We start from the raw sequence: 24,791 nt of genomic DNA, 5'->3' as shown, positions 1-24,791 counted from the left end.
CAATGCTTGTGCAGATGGCATGTTCATCATAGTGCAGTGTTGGATACCAGCCTTAGGGTGGTATAAGCATCCTGCTTAGCTTTTCATTCTTGTTTGATTTTTCCAGCCATTGCATTTCTTAACTACCATAAAAATAAAAGTTAAGGTTCTGAAGCAGCTGATTTCTCTGTCCAGTGTGAATTCTGTTCAAGTATATTGCAACAGTACAATACTCATAATTCTGTTTTTACATAACTGTAAGCTGTTACTGTAATATTTTATAGTAATTATGTATTTTGAGTGACTTCAAGCTCTCTGGTTTTCATTAAGGTACTTTTAATAGCATATCTTGTCTGTAAAACTGGATCTATGCAATGAATAAATAAAACATGCTGTTTAATTTTTTATTAGAATATATCCCTTATGTGTAGTGACCTACATCCGTCAGTTTTGATAACATTGGAGACTTTACAGGCCTTAATTAATTTAGAGTGACGGAATGTCACTTGATTTCTTTCTTTTTCTTTCCAATATTCTTTAATTATTCCTGTCCTCTGAATTGCCCAGGAGTAAAGCTGAAGATTGACCCAATACAGATAATGTATCAAAGTGAATTGTCATGTGATTTAACACTGCTTATTCTTTATTGTCAAATTGACAATAGTAGGTTTGCTATATTTACGGTAACTCATAATTGATATTAGGACCATTTATCAGCGTGAAACTTGATGTTTTATTCAGTCTAATTACTGATTTAAAATCTTCTTTGTTTGTTTATTCATTTAAATAGGAAACACTCCTTTACATCTGGCTGTGATGCTGGGGCATAAAGGTTGGTAAGACTTCATTTATATTTGCTTTTTAAAAAATGTATGCAGCATCAAACGTAGCAACTAGAGCCTCCAGATCATATTTCTCAAAACATGGAAAAGGGAATAACAGAGCAAACAAGGGGAGAATTCACCTTCTCATAGCTTTCCCTAGATCATGGTGGTGGTGGCGGCGGCGGCTGTTGGGAACTGCAGTTAGATGAAGAAGAAACACATCTCTTTCACAGAGCCCTTTGTGAAAAGGCAGCCAGTGCTGTTTTACTGTGAGCTGGGGGCATGGTCACGCTTGTGCTTTTCAGTGCCCTTTGCTTCTGAATGGCAAGAGCTGCTCAGAAGGTTATGGGGAGGGGAGTTCCCTTCACATGTCTACCTTGCCCAGTCCTGAATCCTTACCATTGTTACTTTATTGCGAGGGACAAGAAGGGGCACAGAGAAAAGGGTCCGTATTGCCCCTTGCTTGTCTTGCAGTGACTTAAGAGAAAATTCCAAATAAATTGGAATGAAGTATGATAGGCAGAGAAGCTATGAGATGCTGTTCAGAACTATCTGCAAAAAGTTCAGAAAAAATAATGAATGCTGCTGCCTTCATTTCATTTTCTCCAGGTCCAGTCAAGTTAGGAACCAGGCTAGTCATAATAATTGGTCCTAAAAGCTAGAATATTAATAATGGAAATAATGGAAAATATAATGGAAAAAGACTGGTCCCTCTTTTTAAATCAACAAAGGCCATATCATAGCTTTTGTAGAACAGGGGACTGTGGACTATGAGAGAGGCTTTTCCAGAGAGGATAAAATAGCTGCTAGCAGGTGCACAAGTGCCTTCATTCTCTGTTCAAGTCCTACCAGTGCAACATAATGCAGTGTACATTGCTGGCAGATGTGGAAGCTTCTAACCCTCTGCCTCTCCAGTTACTGAAATGCCTTTTCAGTATTAAATAGGTGTTGGATAGAAGATTCTCCGGTTATTAGAAATTGTAACTCAGACCCTGTGGGATAGCTCAGTCAGAAGAACATTGGGCAAAAAGATTCCTGCATTTGCCAGTTAACTAATTTTAGTGGAAAGTTCATTTGTTATCCTGAAGGCATTGCTGTCATAACCATCAACACTGAAAGCAGATATTCTCTGGGAATTGATTCTTGGATAAGTAGATCCTAGAAACAAGAACACTGCAGGTGCTTTCCCACTTAACATCTGCTGTTCCCTTACTGTGAAAGTGGTTGTTCTCCATTAATTTCCTTTCCACACTTTACCCTCAGACTCCAGGATCAAACTGGTTACTCTATGAGGCTCAGCTCTGTCTAGAGCCACTACAATCTGTATTCTGCACTTAGTACCCTATTGTCAAATGTCCTCAGCAAAATTGCTTTGTCATCCTTTCTCTACTTATCCTTGACTTTACTGCTTTTGATACTGCTGATTACCCTCTTGTGCCTGACACTCTTCATGCCTGAGGTTTCTCTGACTCTTCATACTAATCTAATACTCTTTCAGCATTTCTGCGGGGGAGAAGCTCTCACTTTCTGCTTTCACCCTCTCAGTCTGATCCTTAAGATTCATACTACATGCTCTGTTATCTTTCCTCTGATTTGCATTGTGTGTGCTTTTTTTTTTTTTTTTGCCAATGTCACTACCTCATCCTCTTGTTGATTTTTGTGCTGCTCAGGTTTATTTGATTCCTTCCTCTCCTTTGCACCCATATTTGGTCTTGGCACCAAAGCATCTTATTTTAAGATATTGTGGCTTCCTTTGGTGGGTGGGATGTGTTTGACTGCCTTTTATGTTGTTTGGCATCCTCCTGTCTCAGGAGGCACTGGAAGAGTACGCCATCAGGATGAGGTCAAACCATTGGAAATCAGTATGGGAGAGGCATGTTTTGTTTTAGTTTGGGTAGTTGAAAGTGTCTGGTTGTGCTGATGCAGGTGTACCATGGCTTTCATTTTGTTTTAGGTTTATATTTTTTTCATTTTAAATTGTTTTGAGTTTACTTTTTTTGTTTAAAAAGGCAGCTTTTATTTCTTGTTCAAGTAGAATAGCAGTGTAGCGTAGGATATAAAGTTATTTGTAATTCCCAATAACTTTTAAACTGTTAGCCATAAGTGTTGTCTCCATTCCTCATTTTCCACTGGTCTCCTTGGTTTGCCTTGTTAAGGTACAGCGCCAAACAATCCCATCAGCTCAATGTACTTTGTTTAATTACGGTGGATTCAGGTTAGGTTTCCTCTATGGCAGTCAAGACGAACCATTTCCTGTTAATCTCCTGTTCCTGTTATTTGTGTATACATAGGGAGTGAAACTGCTCTTAAATATTTTTGATTGACTTGCTCAATCAAAATAGTTCCTAAAGGTATAAATCACAAAATCATCATAGTACCACAGGTTCTAACTTTTTCTCCCAACCCCCAGGAATAGATTGTGCGATGGGGGCACTGCTCAGGGGACTCTGGGAATTGTTGAAAGTCTGTCTACCTCCCTGTCCTGCTGATGGAAGCCTCTATTGGATCAGAGACTTCTGTCAGTAGAAAGACATCATTTGGATACAATTCAGACACTAGGTTGTATCTAGCTGTGGCTGCAAGACTAACCCCACTTAACCTGTGAGTAACCACCATTGAATTCAGTAGGACTAGACATAGTTAAGAATGCAGCCTAAGTCATAGAACAGACCCATTGAAATCACGTTCACTTAACGTTAGCCATGAGTATGACTTAGTCAAGATACCACCCAATAGATTTTGCTTTGCACCAAATGCTACATAAATGGTTTCAAATGCAAAATAGGTCATTGGTTAGCTTGATTTTATGTGCTGCTCAAACTTCAATAAGTTCAAAACTTGTTTACATCAGTATTTTTGTCAAACTGTAAGTGGCTCTTCACAGAGAAGCAATCTGATGGTCTTATTTGGAAAATAATTATTGTCTCATACTTTGTTATAGAATGTGCCCACCTGCTTTTGGCCCACAATGCTCCTGTGAAAGTGAAAAATGCTCAGGGATGGAGTCCTCTCGCTGAAGCCATCAGCTATGGAGATAGACAAATGAGTAAGAAACTGTCACTCTGGTTGTCTGGACATAAATACAGGAAATCCATTTAGTCATTAAAATCAGCTTACTGCAGATTGTGACTGAAATGTGCAGATCATGAACACCTAATCTTGTGATAATTTTGAAAGGCCAGTTCTCATGTTAGGCCTTGCTGCGGATTGTCCAGGTTAATTCCAGGCCCAGCTCAAGCTCCTCACATTAGTGATTCAAGCCTTAAATGATTTAGGACCCAATTTTCTGTTTTTATTATTGTATTTTAAATTGCTGTAGCCCACCCTGGGACCCCATAGTGAAAGGCAGTTAATAAATTGCAACAACAACAATGCCAATACTAGGATAGATGCAGAGGTAAAGCTGTCTACCCCTTAACTATGGTTATTAGATCAGGAGTTGCTCACAGGAGCTCTCCTCCTCATTCATCTATTATCCCTGGTCATAATCATAGTTTAAGGTTTACACTGGCACTAGCAATAAGTATGACTAAATCCAGAGCAGCATTGCACTTTTGTTGTTGTTAGGTAGGAGTTAGTCAACCAGCAAGTGTTGAAATCCATGCTGTTCGGAGTTCTCATTCTTTAAGAAGGCAGTGTGGTGGTGCTACATTATCCTGCTTCTCAACTGAAATGTTCCCAAATTATAAAAACCTGACTTGCTTGATTTACCTTGCTTCTCGAGCTTTTGTATAACGTATGTATCAGTTTTTTTATTTATTACATGTAATAAATAAATAAAGCTGTAATAAATAAATAAAGCTGTATTTACAACTTTCGCATTGCTACTTACATATAATGTTCAGGATGGGTGATTTATTCATTTAATTATATACAAGTGCAATAGAATATAGCATATGAAATGTTACGCTGTAACATTGAGTGTGCCTGATCAATGGTGTGTTGATGTACAGCTCCAGAACTTAAATGAGGGATTATTTTAAGCATAAGGAGCATTAGCATTATGGTCAAAGCTGAAAGGAGCATGTTTGTACCTGAATTTGGAAATGTCTTAATGAAAACTCCCCTACAGAAACCCCAAATTGCTGTTTAAATTCCTTCAGAAAACAGTCTGGGAATTGTATGCCAGAGGTTTTGAAGAGGAAACAACATTGCTGTAACTGCTTCATTTCCAAAAGGCAAACTCTCAGGAAAAGCACACATGTTGGCTTTGTGCGTGTTTATGAGACTCCCAGTGATCTCCGATCCACATTACTGATAGATCACACTTTCAGTAACACTGAAACACTTAGTATTCCGAGATCTTTCACTTTCCCCTATGAAAGCTTTGTATATTTGTCTCTGAATCTACCATATATGGCTTACTGTTGTCAGTTTACTTGATTGAACTTTGTTTTATTTATTTGACAATATTGCTTAAGTAATAAAAAGCTAAAAAAGCTACTAATTGACCAGAGCTGCCTCTGCCATTAGGCAGACTATGGCGACTGTCTCAGGTGGTAGAAGCCCCCAATATGGCAGCCCCATGGGCAGAAGCAGCACTGGTATCATCCAAAATTATGTGAAATCTTGTGGAGGGTGCAAGATCTTGCGCGATTTCAGCAAGATCTCACCTGTAATTGGTGCTGATGCCGATGCTGCTTCTCTGCCAGCAGTAGAGGTGGCCCTGCAATAGATGCTGATTTCTCTTTTGCCACCAGCCAGTACAAAAGGTAAAGGCAGCTCCCAGCTTAGTGGATGCTTAACATGATTGCCTTTACATTGGACTTACAGTATATTTATTTAGTTACAGCACTTCTAAGGAAACTGAAACAACAGTCTAGGGAAAGTGTTGAGGAAAAGCGACCTCGGTTATTAAAAGCTCTGAAAGAGGTAAGTTTGTAAGGATTTTTCCACCCACATTGGAGAGTATGGAGTCATTACTTTTCAAACAATTTGTGTGTGATTGCCATTGTGTCCTCATTAAGTGCAAACAACTCAACACAGGCTTTTATTTCTGGGAATTGCTGGCTGAATTGCATATTGCTTGCTAGTCTGTGTCTTAGAATGACTGACCTGTAGGTGATTTACCTTGCAGCAGTGACATCTTCCCTACTTAGAGAAAGGGCTTGTGACTGGATATGGCCTATGGGTTGTATGTTCTAAATTCCGGGTGTGGAGTTTTAGTGTTAGGTCTCTGCTATGGATCGTAATTGTGATTTTAAAAATTAAGTTTCACTGTGAAAAAAATTATGTTTCTATTTTGGTTTTAAAGTCAAGCTGGGTTAATAATGCTTCGTTTACATGTAGCTTCTGCATTTTGAAGCTGCAGTGAAATTGGAAGCTGATGTAAATATGTTAAAATATTTGAATAGCATTTAAACTGTGAGCCAGAGATCAGTTCCGAACATACCATAATTATTGATATAAGGAGAGAGACAGTTTCCATTTGAGGGAAGGAAAAACTGCTTTTTCACAGTTTCCATTTGTCATGCTAATTCCCATGGACAGAGAAGGTCTGTTTTAGAACTTTGTACATAAACTGGGTACATAAACTCAGTGGCTCCAATTCAAAGCTGCTTCTAGATATCCCTCACCCATGTACTATAAGAGGTGCCACAGGTTCCTCATTTTGTTGATCTGGGTCAAAGTTGTTTAGCTTAGCTAGCATTTCATGATTGATTCCCTTGCTTCAGAAATAACTAGTTCTTCAGAAGAATGGCTTCATTTGGCAATTATGATCTTGCACAGAAGGATATTTTCTATAAACATAAGCTCTCGGTTAAGGAGCAGCTATCAAAAATTGTCACCTACACTGACTGCTTTCAAAGGAGAAATGTATTGCTAAAAAATAGTTACTCTTTGAAAAATCATTTTTAAGAAGCCAAGCTGTTGTAGTTGTAGTAAAAGAATTTATACATTACATCTGATTGCAAGGTTAGGTTGATTCAAATATTGTATAGTTTGGGCTGTTATTTTGATCATGTTCCTTCTGTACTTCCATAGATAAAACAAGTAAGACTAATTTACTCCCCTTCTTCTTCTTCTTCTTCTTCTTCTTCTTCTTCTTTTAAAAAGCTGTTAATGTGAAAGGTGTGCAAATCAAAACTTCAGTTAATACACACTTACCCCAAAGTTTAGCATGTGCAAATGAAAGTTATGGTTGCTAGCATTTCCTGGGTGGGTGGACATGAAAGTAGTCATCAGTTTCTTAACATTTAACAGAAATTCTCTTTCTCTCCAGCTAGGTGACTTCTATCTTGAACTTCACTGGGATTTTCAAAGTTGGGGTAAGATTTTAAAGATTTCTATGGAAATCATAGTTCTAGAGTTGGAAGGGGTCATGAGTGTCAACTAGTCCACTCTCTGCAATGCAAGAATCTTTTTGTCCATGACCCTGAGATTAAGAGTATTGTGCTCTGCCAACTGAGCTATCCAGTCTAAATACTTATTTCTCCAGAACAGACTTGTTATTTGGAATGATTGGATTTTCTGCACTAAACTGGTTGTAGATAGTTTTGCAAAAGCACAAACATAGTTGGAGTTTGATCCAGACATGTTCCACAAATTGAAAGGTCCTTTCTGTTAACAGATGGGACTCTGATCCCATGGGGACTCGTGGCCGGGTGATTCCTGCAGATGGAAGGAAAATGTAATTTTTGTTGATTTCCCCTACATGCCCAGTGCCACTTCCTACGCTGTTCCAGAAGGTCACCCAACCCTTTGGATCATATTTTCAGGGGGCATAGGGTACTGCAGAGGAAAAAAAGAGTCTCCTCCCCACAGGACCATCAAGTAGTTTGAGTTCCACTGAAGACATCTGGATCCAGCCCCTTTTGTGTTTGTTAATTTTGGTAGTGCTTGATGGTGATGTAATATTTCTTGATCCCTTCAGAGATTGGGAGCATTCTCTAGATTCCCTGTAACCTCCCTCCCCGCAGTGAGGGAACCACCAGAAGGCCCTTGGAGCTAGATCTCAGTGTCTGGGCTGAATGATGGGGGTGGAGACACTCCTTGAGGTCCTAGGCCATTAAGGGCTTTAAAGGTCAGCACCAACACTTTGAATTGTGCTTGGAAATGTACTGGGAGCCAATATAGATCTTTTAGAACCAGTGTTAAATGGTCCCAGTGGCTGCTCCCAGTCACCATTCTGGCAGCCGCATTCTGGATTCCTTGTAGTTTCTGGGTAGCCCCATGTGGAGTGCATTGCAGTAGTCCAAGCGGGAGATAACCAGAACATGCACTACTCTGGCGAGACAGTGCATAGGCAGGTAGGGTCTCGGCCAGTGTACCAGATGGAGCTGGTACACAGCCGCCCTGGACACAGAATTGACCTGCGCCTCCGTGGACAGCTGAGCATAAAATATCAAAAGTGCTTTCCTGCTTGTCAGAATTCAAACAACTGAAATGTGTTTTGCCACTCTTCAGTGGAAGAGATTATGTTCTTTAAATTAGTTACAGTTCTATCGGCTTCCATTCTAGTGGAGCTGCTGGATCAGACCGAAGGCCTGTCTAATCCAGCATCCTGCTTTCCACAGTGGTCAGCCAGATACCTCTAGGAACCCGATAAGCAGGGCATGGAGCAATAGGCCTCTCGTGTTGTTAATCTGCAGTGACTGGTATTTGGAGGAAAGGTGCCTGTGGGCAATGGGTGTACTATACAGCTATCATGATTAATAGCTTTACATACGGCTCTGTTTTAGTTGCTTTGTTGGATGTGTTTATATATGATTTGTTTGATAGTTTTTATTTTGTGTTCTGTATGCTGAATAGATACATTAGAAGGACATTAATGGTAACAGGGTGTCGTTTTTACCCTAAATGCAGTGCCTTTACTTTCCCGAATCCTGCCTTCTGATGCATGTAAAATATACAAACAAGGTATAAATATCAGGTAAGAACAGTCTTCACCTTTGAAGGGTTACACCAGGGATGGGGAACCTGTGGCCCTCCAGATGCCACTGGAATTCGACTCCCATGGAATTCGACTCACTAACCATGCTTACTGGGGTTGATGTGAGTTGTAGTTAACAACATCTGAAGGACTACAAATGACACACCCCTGGACTGTACTAAATATAATGAAGTTAAAATATTGAGTTTTACCGTATTTTTTGCCCCATAGGGTGCACCGCCCCATAGGATGCGCCTAGTTTTTTTTTGGGGGGGGGGAATAAAGAAAAAAAATTCATTTCCCCGAGCTTCCCCCAATCCCAGCCCTGAGCACAGCCTGCTATCCGCAAGCCTAGGGAGGCCAGCGGTAAGTCGTGCCGGTCTCCCCAGGCTTCAGAATGCAGGCAGCTCTGCGCAGCCATCGGGAGGCGGGCGCAACTTCACGCCCCGCTCCGGATGGCTGCGCAGAGCTGCGCTCGCCCCAGGACTGCAGGCAGCTCTGCACAACCCTCGGGAGGCGGGCACGAAGTGACGCCGGTCTCCCGAGGGTTGCACAGAGCTTCCTGAAGCCTGGAGAGCGAGAGGTGTGCACCGACCCCTCTCGCTCTCCAGGCTTCAGCGAAAGCCTGCATTCGCCCCATAGGATGCATACACATTTCCCCTTCATTTTTGGAGGGGAAAAAGTGTGTCCTATAGGGCGAAAAATACGGTAATTCTATTGCCGATGTCTTCATGCATTTCCAAATTTCATACCCTGTTGTGATGTGGGTGAGGAGGATAAGATGTAGAGGTCATGCACTGCCCATTCACAGAGCCTTTTGATCTGTGTTTCCTTAATGTTCCAAAACGTTGCCCTGCAGAGTGGCATCTAACATGGTGTAAGGAGTTGCAACTAAGAGGGAAAATTGCACAGCCCCCTGCTGGTGTGGAGTTGGGCTCATGAGCTCGAACTCTTTAAAGAAACTCTTCAGGTATTGGAGAAGAAACTCCTGTATTGGAGTTTATTACAAAAAAACATTATTTAAAGAAGATAACTGTGCAAGAGTTACCAGTGGTCTGCATAGCTGTGTTTACATTGATGGCCTGCTCATAATTGGGAGTCTCCAGATAAATGGAGTTGTGCATGTTTTGCCGCTTTATCCCAGGTGCTGTGATGTGATGTTAGTGTGAGCTAACTTCAAACTCATTACTGAAATGCCTTTTGTTGAGAGTCGTGATTCTCTCACTATTAATGTTCTCAGCTCTCAACTGGACAAATGATGAATAAGATTTATTCTGTAAAGTGGCTCGCTCTACACCTTTGTGAATTACATATTTGACTTTTTAAGGCTAGTGCGTGCTTAGGGACCATCTTCAGCACAGTCTCCTTAAATCCTGTGAATATTGCATGGCTGCTTCTAAAACAAACACCTGTAGCTGAATACAGTGGTGCCCCGCAAGACGAAATTAATTCGTTCCGCAATTTTTGTCGTCTAGCGAATTTTTCGTCTTGCGAAGCACGAAATCCCATAGGAATGCATTGAAAATCAATTAATGCGTTCCTATGGTCAAAAAAAGTCCAAACAAAGCCAAATTTGGTACAACAAGTTTATTAACTGCTCTTTAAAGTCACACATACTGTAAAGAGCAGTTCAAAAATTGAAGGGAAAATAAATTAACTTTATAAACAAAACATGTCTTTGTTTTTAGACAAAGAAAACAAAGTCGCGAGACGTTTTCGTCTTGCGAAGCAAGCCCATAGGGGAAATTCGTCTTGCGAGGCAAATCGAAAATGGAAAAACCTTTCGTCTAGCGAGTTTTTTGTCTTGCGAGGCATTCGTCTTGCGAGGTACCACTGTATTGGCATAGCTGCCTGTTAGGTGATTGGATGATTCTAAACAAGTCAAGAGGACTTTGGGTTTATTTTTTTAACTAAAGATGTTGCTATTTAAGCAGGTTTTTGTCAAAGGGAAAATTCCACGTCTTGCTAACTTTTAAATTAAATGGAATATATATTCTGTGTTATGCTGAAAGAAGCAAAATAAACTTTTTAGTCTGGCTACATGCTTAATCTAATGGAAATTTTTCACTACTGTTAGCTGTTAAAATTCACCTTATTGTACTGTGTGTGGAGAATTTTTCATATACAGGAATTCCCTATTCAGACATGTACCATCAGCAAGTTTGTTCTTCTGCAAAAGCTAAATTTCTCAGACTTACCTGCTCTGATCTTGTGAATTCACTAGAATTCTCTGAACAGAACTTGCATAGTAATAGTGGCAGAAGTTCTCTGTTGTAGGAATATTTTCTCTTTTCTTTTGGCAGAGACTCAAAAGATTTGATAGGACAAGGTCTTGTTGTGTATTTTGGGTTGTATGCAATGAAATGTGCATGGAAGGGAGTGAGCTGCCTCATCCCTGCCTCTCCCAGCAGTCAGGAGACCTCGCTGGGCTGTAGCACAGGATGCTGTGGGGAAAGCGGGCAAGAGAAATGATTGCTGAAAATTGGGTAGAGGTATCTTCTGTGAAGGGACGTGGATGGCGCTGTGGGTTAAACCACAGAGCCTAGGACTTGCCGGTCAGAAGGTCGGCGTTTCGAATCCCCGCGACGGGGTGAGCTCCCGTTGCTCGGTCCCTGCTCCTGCCAACCTAGCAATTCGAAAGCACACCAAAAAGTGCAAGTAGATAAATAGGTACCGCTCTGGCGGGAAGGTACACGTCGTTTCCGTGCGCTGCTCTGGTTTGCCAGAAGCGGCTTAGTCATGCTGGCCACATGACCTGGAAGCTGTACGCCGTCTCCCTCGACCAATAAAGCGAGATGAGTGCCGCAACCCCAGTGTCGGTCATGACTGGACCTAATTGTCAGGGGTGACTTTACCTTTACCTTTATCTTCTGTGAGCAGAAGCTCTAATCGCTGAAGGTGGCCCCACAGGTTTTGCTGCCTTCTGCCACATTTTAGCCCACCCCATTCAGTGGATGGTTAAAAGTCATTCCGAGGGTTGTAGGCGACCCCAGTTGTGCAGGGTTCTAAATTACTCCATGAGTAGTAAGTCTACTCCATGAGTAGTAAGTCTACTCCATGAGTAGTAAGTTTACTCCATGAGTAGAGCAGGCTCCCTTCTTCATACCTCACCCTCTTCTTTTGGAGGGTGATGGGCAGAGTGATTCAGGGGGCAGATCTTAGCACACTCATCCCTGCTTGTATGTTGCCTTTGCACACAGATAGCACACCCAAACAGGGCTGATCTCTGTTTCAAATCTTACTTCTAACAATAATAATCGAATCTCACTGGTTCCTTGACTTGTACAATTTTGTGAAGTAATATTCTGGATCTGCTGAAGTATTGGAATGTTCCCCCCTCCCCCAGGCTTGACACAACACTCATAGATTTTACTGACATGAAGTGCCAACGAGGGGACTTGAGCTTCATTTTCAACGGTGATGCTGCACCCTCTGAATCCTTTGTAGTTTTAGACAACGAACAAAAAGTTTACCAGCGAATACATCACGAGGTAAGCTGCAGCACCGCTAGTAAAATATTTCACAATGCTACTCAAAAACAAAGCAAAATGTGTTTCCTGCTGTTTTGTGCCCCAAATAAATGACTTGTTTTAAAAATGTACAAGGTAGTTGCAAGATATTGTCATTCCGGTATCAGACATGTAAGGCTGCAGTCCTCTGTGCCCTTACTTGGGAGCACTTCCATTGAACACAGTAGACATGCATGGAGGAGGGCTATAACCCCACTGCCGTTTTTTCTCTTACGTTTAGTGTTGCTTTGCAGGATACCTTGTTGCTTAACAGTTCTACTGCAAACAATATTAAACTCTTTTCCCTTATAGATTGCTAATGTCCTCCCAAAATATATTATTACTTACATAGCAGTGACAGTAATACGATGCACATCTAGGGTCTGAGAAATCAGAAGACTGCAGAAGACTAATTTACGCTGAAGGTTTCCAAAGGCAACATGTGAACGCGTAGCTTTAGAAAGAAGCTGAAATTAAATGGAGAGTAATCTTGTACCTGAGAATGTATATCAATGGGAGATATGGTGTACTCATACTTGCAGTGGTTAAGACTGCTACCTAATGGAATTATTACTGGAAGGCTTCTATTTATTTCAGGCAGAAATTGGACAGGGAGAGGATAACAAATCTGTTTAAATAATTTGGGTTTTTTTTTAAAAAAATAAACCGCAAAGCAAACCCAAACCACAATTAATATTCTTGCTTTTTTCAGGAATCTGAGATGGAAACAGAGGAGGAAGTTGACATTTTGATGAGCAGCGATATTTATTCAGCAACATTATCAACCAAATCAATCACCTTCACACGTGCCCAAACAGGATGGCTTTTTCGAGAAGATAAAACAGTAAGACTTTTTAATAACTATTTTAAGACATCCATCCATCCATCTTGTGCTAGTGTGCCCCAGGGAAGATGCCTGTAAGGCAGGTGAAACGTGGGACAAAAATATAGGCTGTCAGTTTTGCTTTCCCAGTCATCTAGATTGGGAGAAGGGAGGGTGTTAAAAGTTAGGGTTATAAGAAAAGCGAGTGAAATATATAAAAATGAGACATTAGGGGCAAGAACATAAGCAGTTGGCAGGTAGGCAATAAATGAAAAGACTGAATGAGTTTCAGTAGAAGTTTTGCATTTTGGCTCAAATACTTCATGTGTTTTATCTTTGTGTGTTTGCAGGAAAGGGTAGGAAACTTTTTGGCAGACTTCTACCTGGTTAATGGACTTGTCTTAGAATCAAGGAAAAGACGGGAACATCTCAGTGAGGAAGATATTCTTCGAAACAAGGCTATTATGGAAAGCTTGAGTAAAGGTGGAAACTTGATGGAACAAAATTTTGAGGTACAGTTAAAAGTTCTGTTTAAATTGAACATTTAACAACAGATGGCCTTTTACTGGCCTAGTTCACATGTAATGCTAAGCCAAGCCATTGCTGAGTGTGAATGTGCAAGTGTGCAGGTACTCACAGCAGAAATCGTGACCACTTCGGTCCACTCCTAGTCCTCTGGCTGCCACACCAGCTAGAGCTTAAGCCATGGTTTGGCTTAGCGTTACAGCCAAACCTAGGCACATGGTTTGTCTTGTTCCAGACAGTCCAGGAGTTATAGCCAAGGTTTGCTCTTGTCTTGATGCTTGTGATTTATCTGGGGGAGACAAAAGTTTGACCAAACTGCGGGAGGCAGTGAAAGACAGGAGTGCCTGGCGTGCTCTGGTCCATGGGGTCACGAAGAGTCAGACACCACTAAACGACTAAACAACAACAATCCTTAAGAAATGCTTATATTTTTGTACGCAGCTCTTCAGGCATGCTAACACGTGTACACTTCTGCTTCATGTCAAAATGATTGGTTGCTGTTCATTTGTCAGGAGTGCAGTGTTCTAATTTTGGATTTACTCTTCTTCAGATTGGCAAATGTTGGAGGAAGCATGAGACACAGATGTTCTTTTAGACAAGATGATGGTAGCCTACTAAGTAGTGAAGTGCTTGGATTTACAAATAATTCCCATTTGTTTTCTTTAACAGCCTGTCAGGAGGCAGTCTCTTACTCCACCTCCACCAAACACAATTACATGGGAGGAGTACATATCTGCTGAAAATGGAAAGTGAGTATATAGCCGCTGCTACGTATATACCTAATGTCGTTTTCAAAACATAATGTGTTGGATCAGGGCTTCACATGAATTGAGTTCTTTTCACGAGACACTCCACTGGGAGGAGGGAGGTTATTTTTCACCGATTCCTCCTTTCCCTGTGCCCTGTGAAATGTCGCCCAGGAGGACCCTAGCTGTGGGCTGGTCCACTATCCCTCAGACCTTGTGGCGGGCCGAGAAGTAGCACCTGGGGCAGGGGAGCTGGAAGAAGAGGCGAGGGGGGCAAGTAGTCCTCCTCCCCGCCATCGCTTCTCATGGGTAGGCAGAGCGAGCTCGTCCGCTCCGCTCTCTGGCCCACTGGAGCACCAGGGCGGCGCCGGCGGGAGGAAGAGGCCACGCCATGAAGCCAGAACCCGCCACGAAGCTGAGATTCTTGGCGATGGGAGGAAGAGGCCAAGTGGTGGAGGCTTTACCAATCAAACGCTATGCCTGGTTTACCTCAGTGCAGCACGGGGACGTCTCTGCCAATCAAATGCCGCTGAGGTAAACCAGGCGATTGAGTGGAAGAGCCGCTGCCACCATTGCCGGGAGTCTCAGCTTCGCAGCGGGTTACGGCTTTGCGGAGCGGGCCAGATTTAGGACCCAAGTGGGCCTGATATAGCTTGGGGACCTTAGTTTGCCAAGCCCTGTTCTCGGAGGTGGCGCTGCAGGCTTCAGTGGGAAGGAAGAACTGGTGAATGTTACCTTTTCTTTTCCCCAGGCATGAGTTTTGACTGAATCAGGGTCACTTCCATGAGCAGAAGCCCATGGTGTCTGTAATTCCTTGGTTAAATCCTACATGTGCATTTTATTTGGCATTACTTTTCTATGTTTTTAGCTTTTCCTATTTTATCTGCAAACTTCCTTGAGTCTTGGTCTGGGGAAAAGGCAAGATATAAGCATTATATAAATATGCCTTCACCCCAAAGGCGCACTTTTCCATTGTCTCCTGAGAAAGACAGATGCCAGCCATATAAATACGATAATAAAATAATAATTACAGGGAATTGAAACCTTCTATGCTTCAAGCTTTTTTATTTAAAATTGTGTGTTTCAATATATTTAGTTTTATATATTAGTTTATTTTCATTGGAAGCATACAAGCAATTTCTGCAATGAGAGTATCTTTTCAATCAGAATGCATGAAGGACTCAAATATCATCTGCTCTGGGCCTTTATTGGGGTTTAAAAGTGCAAATCTGTGAAATTTAATTATCTATGAAACCAGCCATGACATCCAAATTTATTGCATAAGGTGCTGTCCTTGGCTCACCTCATAGGTAGTCATTTGAAACGTTTAGTATAGAATTGAGAACAAAGATTAAATGAAACCATTCTTCCTATTCCTGCAGTAAAGCCTTATAAATTTGAAAATAGAAATGTCTGCTTAAAGTTGCACACACAGGTTTTAGATTGTATGGACTGACCCCAATACGTTTAGGTCCCATTGTTCCAATGGTGTAAAATCAGTCCCTTTCTCATGGGAATCAGATATGTCCTTTGTATTTGGTGTGATTTATCTTGAAGAAAAGTAGTATGATAAGATCTACTTATCCAGAGATCCGTGAAACTACTCCTGAGCTCCAAATGGTTTCGTGAAAAGCAGCATTCCGCACCCTATAGCAAACAGCTTTTGAAGGATGATTTGATAATGTGTGTAGACTGGGATGTGCATGTCAGAATGCTGTTGAATGAAACTCCTATTCCATGCACATAATCTTATTGTCATTACTAGAGCTAAAGCAGCTATCTTGAATTTGGTCAGTATTAGTGGCATGAAATCAAAGGCTTTTTCATCCTAGATTTTAACTGTGACAACACTGCTGTTTAACCCTCAACTCATGATATTGTCTTTGTTTTAATAACATCTTAAACTGATTATATATGCCTTGTTGTTTTTACTTTTATACACATGCTTGACCAAATCAGAAGTGGTCTCTTCATTTTGGACTTTCATGGGTTTGGGGTGAAATGGTCATGAAGGCTTGACTAAACACAAGATGACAAGTCTCTAATATTGATGGACTTGGAGAGCTTTGGATGACTCTGGATATTTTTCGGATGCCTCAGCATGTCCTTACTTGTAAATTTTGGAATGTGATATCTTTCTTAACACTATTCAGAGGGTTAGCTCCAGCTTTCCAGCAGCATCTCCAACTGGAGAGGGTGGGGGAGGCATTTTTGCCAATTCCTCCCACCCTCCCACAGCCCCATGGGAAGATGCTCTGGAGAATGGGAGACACCCAAACATTATCCCACCACGGGACAGGGCACTGTGGGCTTCATGAGCAAGAGTGAACTCTAATGAGACTTTTTGCTGGATCTCACTTCTTTCCAAGATTTGAGGGAGCCCTTCTCTTTGTGGAAAGATAACTCTAGATCCAATCCCAAATGTACAAGTTTAAATGTAAATATTAAAGAACAGTTCTAAGTTTCTAAACAAAATTGCACTCAAGGAAGACAGTCTGTTTCAGTATGAATTTCTTCCATACTTACACATTGGTCCAGCAGAAGTTGTTTGATCACAGAAATTAGAAAGTAACATTCTGGTATCTATTCCTTCTTTCCCCCCGCCTTGTTTAAGGCTTCCACACTATTTCCATTTTAGTGTCCAATGGCCAGTATGGAAAGAACTGTTAAACTAGTTATCATGACCATTGGGCTCCATGCCACACTTGCAAAACATTTTAGAAACAGTATGAGGGTTTGCTCTTCAAAGTCAAAAGACAAATTCCCCTTGGGCTCATCTGAATAGCTTTTTAGATCCTAGTCCTAGATTCTTAACTGTGTGAAATCATACGGCCAAAGTGTGTATGTGTATTTATATTTTTCTCTTTTCTACAGACTTCTATTCAGTTGCTTTAATCTGTTAGTCCCTGGGCAGCTTGCCTGCTTCGGCAGTTTTTGCTATCTGAACTCTTCTAGGCATCATTAAACAACTTCTGTCAACTTGTTTTCCTGCACAAGAGAAATGCATTCCAATTTCTTATTGTTTTTATAAATTATGTCTCTAGGGAGGTTTTAATTTTTATTTTCTTTAACTTAGAGCACCTCATTTGGGTAGGGAACTGGTCTGCAAAGAAAGCAAGAAAACATTTAAAGCCACAATAGCCATGAGCCAAGAATTTCCTCTAGGAATTGAATCGTAAGTCTCAAACTGTCCACTACAAAAGTTTGTGAAAGGGCATGTGATTTAGCTAAAATACGCTGATATGTATAAAATTTTGCTTGTTCAAAGACTGCAGTATAATACATTGCCATAGAATAAATGGGAAAACATGTTGCCTGCCATAGGTTCACCTCTACAATGATCCAATTGTTTTGTAGTTTCTCCAGTATTCTTAAATGTAAAGTTCTCAGATTTTATCCAGACGTCTCAAGTCCTCTGTATTCTGTTCTCAAATCTATATATAAAAAAGGAAGTGTGTATGATTTATTCTGCATCTAAGAGCCAAAGAGCATTCTATGTTTTGGCAACTTTTTCAAGTAGAAGAAAAATCTGGGGTGAAGGAGGTTGAACTTTAGCTAGGAGGATTGTGGGACAAGGAACAGGAATCATAAGGGTGGGGTTGAAGTTATGGAAGTTAATGAACCCCTGCAAGAATGGGCACTGGAGGCCTTGTAAGCAACATGTTGGGTTCTGAAGCCTTTCAGCAGTGTACCCATACTAGTACATTCGCTCTACTTATGATCTGAATAAGTTAGCCACTTACATAGATGCTGTGGAGGAGATGATGTGAAAAAAATTAATGAGAGATATTCGGAATATATAGTGACTTGGAAATGTCTAGTTTTTGAAGTGTGATGCTTTTCCAGATCTTTTATTATTTGTGTGCCCGGATAGGAAGTTTTCCGACATCTATAAAGAAAAGTTCCTAAACTGGAATTTTGGAAGATTCTTCCTGTTACGATTCAAAAGGAAACTTGTTTTAAGCTTGACGCTTTACTACTGGAGTTCTTAATAAGTTTTAGTTTCGAAACCTATTGAAATCCTGAGATTTAAATCTCACCTAACAGAAAATAAATGAGTGCTAAAACTCAGTTTTACCCAAAGGAGAAACAATCTGGAAATCCTCCTACCAAGTCATTTGAAGCTCGCTGCAGTTTGAATACTCAGTTGTGACTGTCTCTGAGCTGCATTGGACCAAAGTTATGCCGGACTATTTAGCTTACTCTTGCTTAACCTGCATTGTGCTAACAAAAATGGTTCAGTATAATTACTTGATTTGAATCAGTGGCCATGAACAATAGCGTCTTTCCCTCGGCATGTGTCTTGGCTCAGTTTCCAGTGATTTGCTGAGATGACACCTCTTTTTCTTACAGTGCACTGATTAGGAGTGTGTGGGTAAATCCTAAAGCTGCTAAGAGATGAAATTGTTACATGTGTGTGTTTCCCCCCCAGGTTATTGAATGTTTTAGAAGTAATTGCACCCTTCAAGCACTTTAACAAACTGCGGGAGTTTGTGCAGATGAAACTACCACCGGGTTTTCCTGTAAAGTTAGGTGAGCTGTCGAAGTGTATTTCATCAATTAAAAGGGACTGTCTGGTCTGCCAAGAACATGGGTTGTATTGAAAAGCCTTTTAATCTTTGTGGTGAGAAATGCAGTGGGCTGTCACTCAGGCTTTAGCAGGAAGACAGTCAGATGCTGGAGTGAAACTAGCATGCCATTTCATAGTGTACAGAGTGGAAAGTACACAATAATAGAAAGTGAAGTTATTGCCTATTGAGTAGGCAACGTAGGAAACACATTTAGCATTTGGAGATACAGTGTATATGGAAGGGAGATTAACCCTTTTCTGCATGCCCATAGTCTCTCATGAAAATCACTTGTTTCCTTCATAGTCTTACTTCAAAACTATTTTGGCCAATGAGAAGTGCGGCAATAGAGTAAGGAAGGCTGGAGACAGTCAGCATTTCGCAAGAGAGGCAAACATGGTTTAATATCTTAGGGCCTTGTCCCCTCTGATAAAGCAGGCTAGTAGGTTTTCCCAAATACACAAAAACCTGCAGAACTATTTATCCAAAATCCAAAAATGGGATGAACATACACCACAAGCAATGATTCAGTTTTCAAGACGTCAGCCCTCGTGAACAAAATTCGTCTGCCTGCTACCCAAAGTTTCTGCAGAAGCTTACCGGGTGTCATAGAAAACAAAGAAGCCACACAGTCAGTGCCCAGGGATTTGCTGTGTTGTGATGGTACAGAGTTACACCAAGTTTGTCAGTGCTTTAACATGGTTGGAGGCTAACATTGTGCTCTTTTCTTAACAAATGAGAACAGTGAGGAGTGCAAGTATTTGCATGAAGTGTGAACAGAGTTGGACAATGAAGATTTTTTAAAATATATTTTCACTCTGCCCTTTAGGGCAATCTCAAGCTACTTTACAATAAGTTAAAAACAATTTACACATATCCCTCCAGAAAGGACCAGAACCACTGTAAACTCAGCCCCCAACCCCTCCTCTGACACACTGTTCCAGCCAGATTACCAGGAAGTTGAGCAAGTGGCTGGTGAATCCTTTTCTGCCACAGAAATGCCCTTTTCCGTTGTGCATTGTGCCTTTTCTAACCTCCCAATCCTTTGCTCTGTTCTTCCTAGATATACCTGTATTTCCAACCATCACAGCCACTGTGACTTTTCAGGAGTTTCGCTATGATGAGTTTGATGAATCCATCTTCACAATTCCTGATGACTACAAGGAGGACCCTAGCCGCTTTCCTGATCTCTAACTTAACTGGAAAGTTAGCAGTAAATAAAAAGAAAATACCAGCATGCCACAAGGAGACAGGGAGAGAGAGGATGCAGGTAGCCCACAGACATCTGTCTAAAAGTGGGTGAAGTACGAAGGGACAGAACTCGCTAAAATGAATCCAGAAAGGGAACACACCGTGAATCTCAGTCAGTTGTACCATATAGCAAGCATCCACCTAGTGTCTAAACGAAAGCTGGTCTCCTGCTGTGTCACATGCATTTATACATCCAGACCTGCAAGCATGATAGCCTGGCACCTCAGTAAGTTCCCCCTGCCCCCCCCCCGAAAACTTACATAACAGCTATAAGGACTGTAATTTGTTCTTAATTTTTTTACGTTTCTCGGTAATAAAAGCACCCTTGGACCATTAGCATAAAGAACTAAAATGTCTTACCTGGCTATTAGCCCTTTAAAATACCCATCTTACTTAAGCTGCTCTTATAACCTTCCTTGGAGCTTTGTTTTCATATATTGTAAATTCTGTAATATTTGTTCAGTAAATTGAGCATATAGTAGAAGGAATTGATTTTCTGCAGACGAATGAACCAAATGGTAAGCATTTAAACAGTTGCATTCATTTACTGCAATACGTTTCAGAATTAGAGCCTTCACTCTGCAGGGAATAAGGTACCTCCTTTAGCACCTTAGTGCAATTCATTGTGGTGCTATTCATACCCCCCCCCCCCGCCAACCTATCATTTCTCCAATGTAAGTTGTTACTAATCTTATATAAATCTGCAGATATCCCCTCTGCCCTCCCCACCCAAGCTGGTTGGAAATGTCCTTGCTGTGTTCGTTGGAGAGCATGCTTGGAGATTATTAAACAGCCCACAGGTTGAATCACTGACATTCTTTTGGGTTCCTCAGAGCCATAAAAGCTGCCCATCAAACCTACTAAACTTGTATTTGTTATCCAGTAGTATTTGGGAATATATTGAATATATTACTACAATAATCTTGGTTTATGCTTTCATTTCCCAAAGTGCAAACCTAGATGTGAATAGGGGTTGCAATAGATTGGGGATGGAGAGTACAAAAATGAAAGTACAAGAATAATTAAGGTATTTCCAGCATGGGTAGCTACAGAAAGAAGAATGTTCGGTTTTATTCAGAAGGTTGTTTTTTTTTAAATAAAAAAATTAGAATCTTCATATGGTTCCACTGTATGAAACTTGAAGAGAAACTATCCTTTTTTGCTCTACTGGAAAGAATGTGTCCAGAATTGTCAGTACTATGTTCATTTGTATTCCAAGACTTTTTAGCTTCCAGTGATGTGTAAATGTACAGAAATGTAAATATTTTCAAAGGTATATTCTTTGTGCAGTCTAGTCATTTTTTTCTTCTTCTTTTGGAAACTGCTCAAGTCACTTTCAGACTTAAGCCACCATGCTAGTTAACACACCCAGTGCTGGTGATAACTTGGAATGTCAAATGGGCTGAGGTGAGTCACAGTGCACAGTAAAACCAGACTCATGAGGCACATAAGCTTTGCCAGGAAAAAGGTTTCAAGCATATTCCCAAGTCCTATAGCTTTGTACTGTTGCAGTGTGCAGAGAGGAAACTCACGAGAAAAAAAATCTTCATGACCTAAAATAGGGGCCCAAATGTTGGGCCCAATTCCACAAATACTGTAAATTTGTTTAAAGCTTCAATCCTGAGTGATGTTGACAGTGAAGACTGACAGTTCTGCTGGCTTAGTATATCATTGTAGCTGCCATATTGTGGAAAGTTCCATTTCACTACCAGTATCCACTGTCAGAGGATATTGTCTGCCTGTAAATAGAAAATGAACTTTGAAGGCAGAGCTGTTTTGTCAATATAATTTTATATATAAAAAAAATCATGGTGTTTCCCCTGCCAGATAATTTCTGTAGGAGACATTGGATTTGAAGGTGCTTGACACTTCATGTTACCTATCCTGGGAGTATTTCATAAAACAACTGAGATGCTTAAAATGATATTTACAATGCTGTTCTCACACCAATGAACGGTGTGTGGTATGGGCTTGATAGGTGATGGCCACTAAACTGTGGAAATATGCAATTGGTCATCTCCTACGTATGTAAAATTACTGGATAAATAATGCCAAAGTTGTTTTTCATCGAGTTCTACAAAAATAAATGTTAGCCCATGAGCTGTCAGACTAATGTCTAGCAAGTGGGTCTCCTTTCACGGTAACAAAGAACAATGAACTTTGTGCTATTCAAGTCACAACCTTGTGTCCTTCTGTGAAGAAGGGCTTAAACCGGGTGGAGGTGCTGCACCATTTTGGAGGACAGAAGTGATTTCGGAGCAATGTTATTCTGTTACACCCCTACTTTAAAGATTTCAGTTTATGTTGTATTTCATCCCATTAAAAAAAATTGTAGCTACATAAAGGGAGTTTAGTTTTGTTCCAGTAGTGGATTTTCAGGAAAAAGCAGCACCCGTTGTTGCTGGCAAAGCGTCTGCAAGCAGATGCATATACAAGCAGATCTCTGGTATGCATCAAGCTCCTGGTATGTCAATTCAGGTAGTTTAGCCACCCATGCAATAGGAATGTTGTACATTGACTCTGGGAAAAAAACCACCTCTGTAAAGGGAGCTCCATGCCCACAGTAATATTCCCAAGAGTTTACCGCTGGATTAGGAAGTCTTGGATCTGAGATTTTGATACTTGGTTATTAAAGAAGAGTAGACATAAATGAATCAAAATTATTTAGCACTTAGTAGTTAAGCACTTATATTTTCTGACATAGCAGTGTCACAGCTAGGAACTTCAGTTGGGCATTATTACTGTGTCCTGGAGAACATTTGAATCTTTCTCAAGGATTTTTTTATCTCACAAGGGTATTGGGAAAGCAGGGTGGGGGGTGCATTGTGAAACAGCATTCATGCAAACTGTGCTAAAGTATCGCAATAGAAGAACCAGAAAGAGGCCAGATTATAGGTTAAGTGCCTCTTGCATGCTTATAGGTCATTGTTGGATATAACATCTGTGGGAAGCAAGAGTGTAAAGGAAGTAGCATTCTGAATATTTTAGACTGATGCAAAAGTATACATGAACTTGACTTTTCTTTGAGGCTTTTGAAACTTCTCTGAAATACCGTATGTCCTCTTAGAAACCAAGCAAAGTGTATTGGTAGGCATAAATATGGAATCCTTTTAAAAAGAAACCCCTGAGCTCTTCCTTAACCAAACTCAGTTTTACTGGTCTTCCAAATTATTGCTTTAACTTGTGGCAAAGGGAATAATCTTTCTTTCCAAGCAGCTGATGTTTGTCTCCTTATTTAAGTTTTAAACTGCAATTGATGGATACCTAGCAATTGTTATCAGATAGTACAACTGTGGATATAAATCTGTGCTGGAAACCTACCTTAAGTTGAAGCATAATATATTCAAAAAGTTCATTTTTTAAATATATACTTGTTGATTTTGATTCATTAAAAGTTAATTATTTAAACTTTATTAACAAACTTCCTATAATGCTGCAATTTTTCTTTTGACAGTTTATAATTGTGAAAACCTAATGTCATTTTTTTTTGTATATTTCATGTGTTCTTTGTCTAATCTAAACTCACTTTCACTAATAGTGTTTTTGGTTGTACCACTTAGAATAAAGACCAAAAGATGCTGTTTGCTTTTGAGACTGAACATATGGACATTTTCAGAAATCTATATTCTACCATGTGTGGACACTTCCTCCTTATTAGAGGAAGGCTAAAGAAAAAGGATGTTACAGTGTATCACTTTCACAAGGACATTTTATTGGTCAATTTTTCAATAAAATCCTCAATTTTCAGTGCATCTTTGTTGTTTTCTAACTTTATGGGGTGAGCCTTATATTCATCAAGATGAAATCAGCTGAGCAGTACACTCTATTGACACTTGAGTCTTTCCTTTTGAGACTAGTCAAGGAGAGACTTTGTCAAGGAGAGTGAGCTCTTTTTCCTCAGCAGGATTCTACTCAAGACGACAGCTTCAAAAATGGGTACGAAAGATACCTTTTGGCACAGAACGTGGGAGCCAAGGAAATTCAAATCGCACAACCAATTCATTTCAACAAGATACCCTCAGCAGACCTACGAAGTAAAAGATTCCTCCAAAGCATTCCCCGATATACAAAATGCTTGTTTGTGAGCAGATTGCTCAGTTCATGGTGCTGCCTCCAAGCTCACAGCACAAATGTGGAGGCCCTATTTGTTAAACGGTAGTATCTCCACATACCAGCTACCTGGCTAAAAGTTGATCAGTGATGGCCACCCTTTTACGTTGCCCAAGAGGTGACAAGCTGCATACGCCCGGACCTCCCTCTCACAGCACCTGTGTGGAATGGTGCTGGATTAGCAGCCACCATGTGTTTCAGGAGATTGTATCATAACTGCTGTCATAACTTGAGGTCATGGTCTATACGGGATTGAAGGTCAGCTTTGACCTAGACCAGAATGCATTTTGATTCTCGGGGAAACGCCAAAAAACGACTGTTTTGCAGACAACTTTGCTCAGGATGCACCAGCTTCAGGAATCCTGCATCAGTATATAGTGAGTCTACATCTGAGCCACACTTATTTCTACATCCAGGTTTTGAGTCACTTGCTTTTTTTATTAATGCATTTTTCACAAGCTCGCTAAGGGGCCAAAATAGATGTTAAAAAACAATCATATTTGCATGTCTAAATAAAGGCATTGGAGACCCCCCCAAGCTGTTTGACAGAGAAAAGCAGTTTCCACCCTGAACAGCCGTGTGT

At 40.6% G+C, this 24,791-nt stretch overlaps 1 protein-coding gene across 1 annotated transcript in view; it reads left to right on the top strand.

Moving 5' to 3' along the window:
* ANKRD13C (ankyrin repeat domain 13C) overlaps positions 1 to 23,850 on the top strand; it is a 29,837-nt gene extending 5,987 nt beyond the window's left edge. The window contains exons 2-13 of the mRNA XM_083510558.1: positions 770 to 811; positions 3,745 to 3,849; positions 5,590 to 5,675; positions 7,027 to 7,072; positions 8,610 to 8,676; positions 12,023 to 12,167; positions 12,898 to 13,029; positions 13,359 to 13,520; positions 14,203 to 14,282; positions 17,356 to 17,454; positions 18,712 to 18,812; positions 19,911 to 23,850. Coding sequence (XP_083366684.1) covers positions 770 to 811; positions 3,745 to 3,849; positions 5,590 to 5,675; positions 7,027 to 7,072; positions 8,610 to 8,676; positions 12,023 to 12,167; positions 12,898 to 13,029; positions 13,359 to 13,520; positions 14,203 to 14,282; positions 17,356 to 17,454; positions 18,712 to 18,812; positions 19,911 to 20,041 — 1,196 coding nt within the window. The 3' untranslated portion in view covers positions 20,042 to 23,850. The remainder of the gene's footprint in view (positions 1 to 769; positions 812 to 3,744; positions 3,850 to 5,589; positions 5,676 to 7,026; positions 7,073 to 8,609; positions 8,677 to 12,022; positions 12,168 to 12,897; positions 13,030 to 13,358; positions 13,521 to 14,202; positions 14,283 to 17,355; positions 17,455 to 18,711; positions 18,813 to 19,910) is intronic.
* The last annotated feature ends 941 nt before the right edge of the window (positions 23,851 to 24,791 follow it).

The sequence above is a fragment of the Podarcis liolepis genome, assembly GCF_965112155.1.
Source record: "Podarcis liolepis genome assembly, chromosome: 6".
NCBI classification, from domain to species: domain Eukaryota; kingdom Metazoa; phylum Chordata; class Lepidosauria; order Squamata; family Lacertidae; genus Podarcis; species Podarcis liolepis.
The sequence above is the reverse complement of the archived record's forward strand: the minus strand, read 5'-3'. Positions and strand labels throughout refer to the sequence as shown.